At 38.3% G+C, this 12,049-nt stretch overlaps 1 protein-coding gene across 2 annotated transcripts in view; it reads right to left on the bottom strand.

The window, feature by feature from the left end:
* The window catches only part of LOC128691710 (zinc finger protein 91), a 97,530-nt gene that overhangs the window by 49,249 nt on the left and 36,232 nt on the right, over window positions 1-12,049 (bottom strand). For both annotated transcript variants that reach the window (XM_070088869.1, XM_070088870.1), the window contains exons 8-11: window positions 11,630-11,756; window positions 9,867-9,998; window positions 9,510-9,629; window positions 2,269-3,606 (exon numbers count right to left, since the gene is read on the bottom strand). In XM_070088869.1, coding sequence (XP_069944970.1) covers window positions 2,269-3,606; window positions 9,510-9,629; window positions 9,867-9,998; window positions 11,630-11,756 — 1,717 coding nt within the window. The remainder of the gene's footprint in view (window positions 1-2,268; window positions 3,607-9,509; window positions 9,630-9,866; window positions 9,999-11,629; window positions 11,757-12,049) is intronic.

Here is a 12,049-nt window from a genome sequence, read left to right as displayed (position 1 = left end):
TCTTTCAATTATAACCCTACCGTATACTTTTCCTGGTATACTCAGTAAACTTATTCCTCTATAATTTTTACAATCTCTTTTGTCCCCCTTCTCTTTATATAAAGGGACTATACATGCTCTCTGCCAATCCCTAGGTACCTTCCCCTCTTTCATACATTTATTAAACCAAAGTACCAACCACTCCAACACTATATCCCCCCCTGCTTTTAACATTTCTGTCATGATCCCATCAGTTCCAACTGCTTTACCCCCTTTCATTCTATGTAATGCCTCACGTACCTCCACCACACTTACATTCTGCTCTTCTTCACTCCTAAAAGATGGTATACCTCCCTTTCTTCCTCAACATTTAAAAGTTCCTCAAAATATTCTCGCCATCTACCTAATACCTCCCTCTCCCCATCTACTAATTCCCCTACTCTGTTTTTAACTGACAAATCCATACTTTCCCTAGGCTTTCTTAACTTGTTTAACTCACTCCAAAATTTTTTCTTATTTTCATTAAAATTTCTTGACAGTGCCTCTCCCACTCTTTCATCTGCTCTCTTTTTGCACTCTCTCACCACTCTCTTCACCTTTCTTTTACTCTCCATATACTCTGCTCTTCTTATAACACTTCTGCTTTGTAAAAACCTCTCATAAGCTACCTTTTTCTCTTTTATCACACCCTTTACTTCTTCATTCCACCAATCACTCCTCTTTCCTCCTGCCCCCACCCTCCTATGACCACAAACTTCTGCCCCACATTCTAATACTGCATTTTTAAAACTATTCCAACCCTCTTCAACCCCCCCCCCCCACTACTCATCTTTGCACTAGCCCACCTTTCTGCCAATAGTCGCTTATATCTCGCCCGAACTTCCTCCTCCCTTAGTTTATACACTTTCACCTCCCTCTTACTTGTTGTTGCCACCTTCCTCTTTTTCCATCTACCTCTTACTCTAACTGTAGCTACAACTAAATAATGATCCGATATATCAGTTGCCCCTCTATAAACATGTACATCCTGGAGCCTACCCATCAACCTTTTATCCACCAATACATAATCTAACAAACTGCTTTCATTACGTGCTACATCATACCTTGTATATTTATCCTCTTTTTCATAAAATATGTATTACTTATTACCAAATTTCTTTCTACACATAGCTCAATTAAAGGCTCCCCATTTACATTTACCCCTGGCACCCCAAATTTACCTACTACTCCCTCCATAACATTTTTATTATTATTATAGTAAATTATTTCATTAACGCTTTCAGGGTCTAGACCCCAGATCTGAAAAGTGTCTACAGGATCTAAGAATTTAAGAAAAAAATATTTTTTTCTCATGAAATGGTAGAGAATCTTTTTCTGAAGGTAATAAAACAAAAAGTACAAAATTTGATGGAAAACTGACGATACTACGCCTTTGCAAATTTTTCTGTGTCGGCAATATTGAGGCATTAGTGATTTTGCCCACTTTGAGTCCAATTTTAAGCCAATTACATTGTTCCAGGCAATCAAATTCTTAGCTATTTCGCTAGTATGTCTTCCATTTCATCGACTGAGCACAAGTAACCACCCATTCAACTATTTCAACCACCCAATAAAGTGATCAGAAATTAGCCAATTTCAAATTAGGGTCCAGAATAAACAATGTAGGCATTCCTGGCACTAAAATAACATTTCTTTTGTTCATTAGTTATGTTCCCAGGCTTTATGCATGAATTCCATTTTGAATATTTATTCACACAAAAAAAATAAAAGATTTATTGTTATGCATTATTGTAACAATTGTATAAATAATGTCAGTGCATTCATGAATCCATTTTAGATCAAATAGCAGGAAGAGTATTGGACAAGTGATGCGATTTGTTTACTCTGGAATACTGGCTACTTTTGAGCTCAATCTCAATCTACTTTCAGTCTTGAAACCAATCAAAATCATCTCTGTATCTGTAATATATTTTCCATTCTATCAAATGATACCAAGAAACCGAGAATACAACCATAAAAACCATTCAAAAATGCACCGTAAAGTTGATATTTTCAACCAAAAACACAGTCACAGTTTTCTCTTATTATGCACTGCATGGGGCAGGATTATTATGACACAGTGCACACTTACCACACTGACCCAGTCTCTCACATCTAAGCCCAAATTTACCACTCACAGCTTATCTGATTGACCTGAGCTCATGGCATAGAAGTACAGCACAGATACTGGCTTCAAAGCCATAGAACTATGGCACAGACCCCGAAAAGGTTAAAAGACAGAACACTCACCTTATTTTGAGACAAAACAGTGGTGGATCCAACTGATAAATTATTAAATGGCAGTGAACCCATCAGTAACACAGGTGCACCATCATTTGGCTGAGAGTTGATGGTCAAATTTCCCATGAGAAAAGTAGAATTTTCCCCACTGTTGTTGGTGTGGGGAAAGACAGTAGGGAGTGAAGCTATGTTCTGTACAGAGGAGAGGTTTACAGATGGGGTCTCGCCTGCTGCAGTAAGTATCAAGCTTCCATCATTACTGGAAGGAAGTGTGATAGCACACACTGATGGCACTGCTTGCTTCTGTTTATCTAGGTTCTGATTAGCTTTTCTTTGATTTCTTGGTTGTGTTGCTTGTTGTCCTGAAAGAACACCAGTCATGGTGAAGACTGGCTGATTTCCTTGACTCTTGGTAGAATCCAGTGTTGCTGAATGAGGTATGCCTTGAAAGCTTGATGGAAGAGAAGTGACATTTGGATACTGAAGAATTACATTACTTGTTCCTATTTGTTGTATAGCTGTGTTGGCTCTGGCTGGTGCAATAACAAGGGGGACCTGAGATGAACGACCTCCTACTTGCATGAGGCACTGTGGAGTTGGCTGGGAATGCGGAAGAGGTAAGCATATTTGAGGTGGTAGGGTGCTGCCACTGGCTATCTGAATGGACTGAGAAGACTGCGGAGTAAGGTAAGTTGTTGCACCTCCTTGAACAGCCAACAAATGTGATGAATGAGATGATGTCACATGAGCCACACATTCACCCTGACTTGCATAATGCAAACCACAAACAGAACACTGAAACATCACGTGATGATTTGATGCAACATGAATATCTAAGTGTCCTTGTGAGCAGAGCAGTGCACCACATGGTCCACACTGTAATGGTGTGGAAGTTTCAACCCCACATTCAACACAAGTAATCCCAGCCAATCTTACAAAGCTTTGGACTTCTCTTTCTCCTGCTGCTGCTGCTGCTGTTGCTACTACATTCAAACCACTTTTCTCCTCTGCTTGAATATGGTTATTCTCAATTAGTGTGGGAATTGCTATGGTAGCAGAGGGAACTAATACAGATGCAGCAGTGACAGCAGTTTCTTGTACTGGTGGAGGCTCATTAACAACAAGAGAAGCAAATGCTACAGGATTGTCCTGGAATGACGATGGGTCATCAGGGTTGTCAACTTCCTCTGCATTCTCAACATCATGTTTTCTGGGTTTCTTCAGTGTGCTAGATGTGCCACATAAAACTTGCTGCACTTTCCGATGCTCCAGAGCACAAACAATTTCCACCGCTCCTTGTACAACTGCACTCGAGTTCTGACTTCCCAACTCAGGCACAACATAAACCTGAAATAACACATTAAGATAAACATAATTTTTTTTTTTTTTTTTTTTTTCAACAAGTCGGCCGTCTCCCACCGAGGCAGGGTGACCCAAAAAAGAAAGAAAATCCCCAAAAAGAAAATACTTTCATCATCATTCAACACTTTCACCACACTCGCACATTATCACTGTTTTTGCAGAGGTGCTCAGAATACAACAGTCTAGAAGCATAAACATATAAAGATACACAACATATCCCTCCAAACTGCCAATATCCCAAACCCCTCCTTTAAAGTGCAGGCATTGTACTTCCCATTTCCAGGACTCAAGTCCGACTATATGAAAATAACCGGTTTCCCTGAATCCCTTCACTAAATATTACCCTGCTCACACTCCAACAGATCGTCAGGTCCCAAGTACCATTCGTCTCCATTCACTCCTATCTAACACGCTCACGCACGCTTGCTGGAAGTCCAAGCCCCTTACCCACAAAACCTCCTTTACCCCCTCTCTCCAACCCTTTCGAGGACGACCCCTACCCCGCCTTCCTTCCCCTATAGATTTATATGCTTTCCATGTCATTCTACTGTGATCCATTCTCTCTAAATGACCAAACCACCTCAACAACCCCTCTTCTGCCCTCTGACTAATACTTTTATTAACTCCACACCTTCTCCTAATTTCCACACTCCGAATTTTCTGCATAATATTTACACCACACATTGCCCTTAAACAGGACATCTCCGCTGCCTCCAACCGTCTCCTCGCTGCTGCATTTACCACCCAAGCTTCACACCCATATAAGAGTGTTGGTACTACTATACTTTCATACATTCCCTTCTTTGCCTCCATAGATAACGTTTTTTGACTCCACATATACCTCAACGCACCACTCACCTTTTTTCCCTCATCAATTCTATGATTAACCTCATCCTTCATAAATCCATCCGCCGACACGTCAACTCCCAAGTATCTGAAAACATTCACTTCTTCCATACTCCTCCTCCCCAATTTGATATCCAATTTTTCTTTATCTAAATCATTTGACACCCTCATCACCTTACTCTTTTCTATGTTCACTTTCAACTTTCTACCTTTACACACATTCCCAAACTCATCCACTAACCTTTGCAATTTTTCTTTAGAATCTCCCATAAGCACAGTATCATCAGCAAAAAGTAACTGTGTCAATTCCCATTTTGAATTTGATTCCCCATAATTTAATCCCACCCCTCTCCCAAACACCCTAGCATTTACTTCCTTTACAACCCCATCTATAAATATATTAAACAACCATGGTGACATTACACATCCCTGTCTAAGACCTACTTTTACCGGGAAGTAGTCTCCCTCTCTTCTACACACCCTAACCTGAGCCTCACTATCCTCATAAAAACTCTTTACAGCATTTAATAACTTACCACCTATTCCATATACTTGCAACATCTGCCACATTGCTCCTCTATCCACTCTATCATATGCCTTTTCTAAATCCATAAATGCAATAAAAACTTCCCTATCTTTATCTAAATACTGTTCACATATATGCTTCAATGTAAACACCTGATCTACACATCCCCTACCCACTCTAAAACCTCCTTGCTCATCCGCAATCCTACATTCTGTCTTACCTCTAATTCTTTCAATTATAACCCTACCGTACACTTTTCCTGGTATACTCAGTAAGCTTATTCCTCTATAATTTTTACAGTCTCTTTTGTCCCCTTTCCCTTTATATAAAGGGACTATACATGCTCTCTGCCAATCCCTAGGTACCTTCCCCTCTTTCATACATTTATTAAACAAAAGTACCAACCACTCCAACACTATATCCCCCCCTGCTTTTAACATTTCTGTCATGATCCCATCAGTTCCAGCTGCTTTACCCCCTTTCATTTTACGTAATGCCTCACGTACCTCCCCCACACTTACATTCTGCTCTTCATTACTCCTAAAAGATGGTATACCTCCCTGACCAGTGCATGAAATTACTGCCTCCCTTTCTTCCTTAACATTTAAAAGTTCCTCAAAATATTCTCGCCATCTACCCAATACCTCCATCTCCCCATCTACTAACTCCCCTACTCTGTTTTTAACTGACAAATCCATATTTTCCCTAGGCTTTCTTAACTTGTTTAACTCACTCCAAAATTTTTTCTTATTTTCATTAAAATTTCTTGACAGTGCCTCTCCCACTCTATCATCTGCTCTCCTTTTGCACTCTCTCACCACTCTCTTTACCTTTCTTTTACTCTCCATATACTCTGCTCTTCTTATAACACTTCTGCTTTGTAAAAACCTCTCATAAGCTACCTTTTTCTCTTTTATCACACCCTTTACTTCATCATTCCACCAATCACTCCTCTTTCCTCCTGCCCCCACCCTCCTATAACCACAAACTTCTGCCCCACATTCTAATACTGCATTTTTAAAACTATTCCAACCCTCTTCAACCCCCCCACTACTCATCTTTGCACTAGCCCACCTTTCTGCCAATAGTCGCTTATATCTCACCCGAACTTCCTCCTCCCTTAGTTTATACACTTTCACTTCCCTCTTACTTGTTGTTGCCACCTTCCTCTTTTCCCATCTACCTCTTACTCTAACTGTAGCTACAACTAAATAATGATCCGATATATCAGTTGCCCCTCTATAAACATGTACATCCTGGAGCCTACCCATCAACCTTTTATCCACCAATACATAATCTAATAAACTACTTTCATTACGTGCTACATCATACCTTGTATATTTATTTATCCTCTTTTTCATAAAATATGTATTACTTATTACCAAATTTCTTTCTACACATAGCTCAATTAAAGGCTCCCCATTTACATTTACCCCTGGCACCCCAAATTTACCTACTACTCCCTCCATAACATTTTTACCCACTTTAGCATTAAAATCCCCAACCACCATTACTCTCACACTTGATTCAAAACTCCCCACGCATTCACTCAACATTTCCCAAAATCTCTCTCTCTCCTCTACACTTCTCTCTTCTCCAGGTGCATACACGCTTATTATAACCCACATAATTCAATACATTATTATTTTTGAAGGGAAGTGGTAAACCCACAAGTCATACAGTTTAATTAGAGGAGAGAGAAAGCAGTTTAAATTCCTCAAATCAAGAACATGATTCTTTCAGTCATACTTGATACAGAATCCAGCAAAAGACAGAATATACCAGAAACACTTTGGAACTACACACACACACTCATACATATTCAGATACACAACATGAATATTTAACTTAGAATTATATCTAAATAGTTTTTTTTTTTATCAAACCAGCCATATCCCACCAAGGCAGGGTGACCTAAAAAGAAAAACAAACGTTTTTCTTTTAAAATTTAGTAATGTATACAGGAGGAGTTACCAGCCCCTTGCTCCCGGCATTTTAATCGCCTCTTACGACATGCATGGCTTATGGAGGAAGAATTCTGTTCCACTTTTCGATGGAGAATCTGAATAGGCATAAAGACTAAAAAGACAATACCATGATTGGAACAATACACAAATAACCCAAACATAGGCTACTGAAACTTACGACGATGTTTCAGTCCAACTTGGTCCATTAACTAGTTTAAAGTTTCAGTCTCCTATGTGCGGTCATATGTGCATTGCTCCAATTATGGTATTGTCCTTTTATTCTTTATACATATTCAGATACAATTTTATGTTAAATATTCATGTTGCATTGTTGATTTTTTTTAAATGTAATTTGATTCGTGAGAGACACTGTAAACCTGAAAACCTGTCAGTACTGTGCTCACAAACACTAAAAACAATCTGGAACACCATCTCAAATTTGCTTAGTAACTAAAGTTAATTATGCAAGTCTTACTGTAAAGGGAAACAGAGAAAGCACTGACCATTTAAACATTTGACAGCACTAATACATCAAACATTAACACTCAACTGTAGCTAATGGCACATAACTATCAACTTAGGAGACCAGGCCAGAGGCAAGGCTGAAGAAGTGATGCCATGCCAGAGGCTAAAGTGAAACAGTGATGCCAGGCCGGAAGATAGACTGAAGTAGTTGATGCAGGAAAAGATATGAAGTACAACAGCTACTGGTAACTTTAAAAATTAAAAAAACAAAAAACAAAAAAAAAAAAAACTATAATACCTTGATGGGCTTGTGTTTCAATTTCTGACGCTGTCATGATAATTATGCGAAAAAATATGATTTTGGGTTTTGTTTACAGAAAAATAGTGTAAGTATCTGGGAACATTTTGGTGAAAACCCCATCGTAATACGATGTTTCTAAAGCAAATTATAGCTACTTGAAACATGTCAAGTGACAACCTGCCAGGTAAATATGTGCGTAAGTGTGAGGTAAATTTTTTATATATATTTTGTTTGTTTTTTAATTTCCTGTCTATTTTTCTTTCTAATACACTAAATTTACCACTTAATATCATTACAATGTAGGAAGAGCTTATATCAGAGGTGGGAGGAGCTCGAATGACGATGAAACAACCAGTTGCCATGACAACAATCTGATCATCACTCACAAGATGTCTTATACTGATGCTATTATTACTAATATCCTTTTTCTGTTTGTATCATTTATTCAATAATGATAGTATGCATAATATAACTTGGATAAATGCATAAGAAAGCCAGCCAAAATAATATTATTTGTATATTATACCCAGAGGTGGTGGCTGACCTTGATGAAATGATTGCGCTAGATCCTCCCTATAAGAGAAGGGTTTTCTATGTTACCTCTGGTAGCACTACATAAAACGGTGTTTCTAACACAGGAAATAATAAGAAATTACTTATATCGCATAAATAAACCCAAAGTAATGTGATTTTCGTGTTTTTTTTCTTAATTTCTTGACGTAATTAGCAAGTCCGCACGTTTACCCAAATATCTCGAAACTAGGATTTTGGTCTATTGCTTGTCACTGGACCATTATTAATGATTGGACTGAAATGATTTTCACAGACAATATAAAACAAAGTGTGTTTGAATTGACAAAAGTGAACTTTTTGGAATATCACAAATATTTTTTTATTTTGTGGGGGTAAAAGGCAAATATTGTAGGTAGTAGGTTGGTAGACAGCAACCGCCCAGGGAGGTACTACCGTCCTGCCAAGTGAGTGTAAAACGAAAGCCTGTAATTGTTTTACATGATGGTAGGATTGCTGGTGTCATTTGTCTGTCTCATAAACATGCAAGATTTCAGGTAAGTCTTGCTACTTCTACTTACACTTAGGTCACACTGTAGATACATGTACAAGCATATATATACACACCCCTCTGGGTTTTCTTCTATTTTCTCTCTAGTTCTTGTTCTTGTTTATTTCCTCTTATCTCCATGGGGAAGTGGAACAGAATTCTTCCTCCGTACGCCATGCATGTTGTAAGAGGCAACTAAAATGCCAGGAGCAAGGGGCTAGTAACCCCTTCTCCTGTACATATTACTAAATGTAAAAGGAGAAACTTTCGTTTTTCCTTTTGGGCCACCCCGCCTCGGTGGGATACGACCGATGTGTTGAAAGAAAGAAAGAAAAGGCAAATATTTTGGTGAATGTCAAAAAAGCGCACCAAATGTAATTTTTTTCACCATAATAATAAGGTATATTAGATGAATTGTAACCATTAAATATTTGTTTTAAACGTATTCTAACAGTTAGAATTGTCGGAAGTACCACTCGTAGTGCCATTTTGTCATGCCATGCTGCCATATGTCAAAATCAGTAAATATTTTTTTTCTCCATTGTTTGTTGGCCAATCTTATTGAAACTTTGTCATATTCATCTACATAAGCACTTCTATGCATACACCAAAAATAAAAGAAATCAGGCAAAAAATAAAGGAGGGGAACGACATTGAAGCACAACCCCCTCATTGAGCACTGGACCAATGGTAATAAATCACACACAATAATTAACATTCTACCTCATGCCTAGATTTCTTGTTGGTTCGATCAAGTTTTTCAAACGTCAGGTTGTGTTTCTTCTGCAGGTGTTTTCTGAGGTCCTGAGAATACGCATAACTTTGTGCACACACACCACACACCTGGAGGAGAAGTAAAGAACCCAACCATGTATCAAATGATAGCAGAACAGAAGAAGAAACTTGAAAATTACCAAAGAATAATGATCATCAATCAAGAAAATAACAATTCAGCATAACAAATAAAAATTATAAAAATTATAAAAAATTCCACAATATATAAAAAGTAAGAAACCCCTTGAGACAATGAATATTTCCACACATGCTGACTAGAAAATTTTTTGAGTTTTCTTGTCTTACCCAACGTTTAAGGTGATTATGAACCATGAGGCGGTGACGTAGTAAGTTAGTCTTGTCTCCGAATGTCTTATAGCATTGGACACACGTTTCTTTGTGGTTTTCATGACTCGAGCGATGGTGTGCACGGCATTGCTGAAACATAACAAATTACTGTTATTTTATTAACTGGGAGCACTAAACCCATAAGAGACATGTAGCACCTGGGAACTGGAAAGTAATCAGGTCTGATCCAGGAAGGAAAAGGCACCTTTGATTCCTGGAATCAAGAGCTATTCACCAACATCAAGGAACTTCCCATGAAGGATGAAGCATAAAAAAAAAATAATATCATTAATGCAATTTTTAAAATTGTATAAAGCAAATCAAGATTACAGCATTAGTTTCAAAATAAATAATATATGGTTAAAGAGCATCAGGTAACTGAAGTAGTCGTCCCCATCTCCTATCCCAGCATCTCTCACAACACAAACAACACTGTAAAAATTATCTTAAACTGTTTCTCTCTCTTCCTTTGCTCTTCTCTTGTATCCAGTAGACAGCTATATTAGTCAGCAACACTGAAGCCCCCCAAACAAAACTATCTTAACTACTGCATGCAAACTACAAAAAAATAAAAACATGATACAATTAGCAACCTCCCTTGCAGACTCAATCACATATAATCATAATAATGTGATGAATGGTTTTGAAAACTGACAAGTTGAAGAACTGAAGCACTTGTGCAACATATGGGAATCTTTACTGAAGAAACGTTTCGCCACACAGTGGCTTCATCAATCCAATACAAAGTAGAAATGGGTAAGGAGAGGAGTAGTTTGAGGTGTTCAGTCCCTCAGCCTGGAATCGATGTGTTCAGTCCATCACTCTCGTAGGAAGTACAGCATAGGGCCAGAGAGGTGGCTTATATACTGCAGTCAGGTGAGTTGAAGCAGGAGGTGGCGGGATCACAGTGGGACCTGCCACTAGTGTAAGTAGGCCGTTGTCCAAAGGTTGGACAAGCGTTAAGTCTTTGTACCAAGATCCAATGATGTTGCAGTGTCTGACAGATGTGATAAATGGACAACGACCTACTTACACTAGTGGCAGGTCCCACTGTGATCCCACCTCCTCCTGCTTCGACTCACCTGACTGTAGTATATAAGCCACCTCTCTGACCCTATGCTGTACTTCCTACAAGACACATCAATTCCAGGCTGAGGGACTGAACACCTCAAACTCCTCCTCTCCTTACCCATTTCTACTCTGTATTGGACTGATGAAGCCACTGTGTGGCGAAATGTTTCTTCAATAAAGATTCCCATATGTTGCATAAGTGTCTCAATTCTTCAATCATAATAATGTTGGTAAAATTACTGACAATATGCTATGTAAAAGGACACAAATGCAGCTTATGCAGCATTTCATTGTGGCAATGTTTCGCTCTCCAGGAGCAAACAACGTGACAAAGCTCCTGGAGAGTGAAACGTTGCCACAATAAAATGTCATATTAGCTGCACTCATGTCCTTTGACCTAACACACACAAATCACATATCATATATAATATACATAAAAATAATGTTAATACGAGTCATCTCCAAAAACTAAGGCAAGCATTGAAAACTTGTTTGTTGTTAAAGTAGACACATGACAACTGATGTGAATACCTATTTGTTTGCTGGGAAATTTCAAGACTTCAAAGCTAGTCTGCATATCACATCTGCACAAACCTCCCCACCATTAGGCATCTAAATGGACTAAAATACAAAACTGTAATCATACTAACTTGTAGACGCTTGAAGCATTTACCACATGTTTCACAGACATATGGCTTCTCACCCGTATGGATTCGCATGTGCACTTGAAACTGACTTTCATAGGCATATCGTTGAGGGCATTTAGGGCAAGACAGCCTGAAAAATAATACAGCATTCACAGATTAAAAATATTATTTTCATACATAAACTGTTTTTTATTGTTACAATCAACATTACCATTTCAGTTATTTAACTTTTTATATAATGAACAGGCATAACTCATTAAAACGGTGCTTGCTTTACAGTGCTTCACTAATATGGCACTCTTCAATTATATTCATGTTTATTACTTTTGACACTTATCTTGCTCTTAATTAACCCTTTCAGGGTCCAAGGCCAAAATCTGAAGTCACGCACCAGTGTCCAAGAAATTTTGAAAAAAAAAAAAA

Source organism: Cherax quadricarinatus, chromosome 26, assembly GCF_038502225.1.
Source record: "Cherax quadricarinatus isolate ZL_2023a chromosome 26, ASM3850222v1, whole genome shotgun sequence".
Taxonomy (NCBI): Eukaryota; Metazoa; Arthropoda; class Malacostraca; order Decapoda; family Parastacidae; genus Cherax; species Cherax quadricarinatus.
This window is presented reverse-complemented; position numbering and strand designations above follow the sequence as displayed.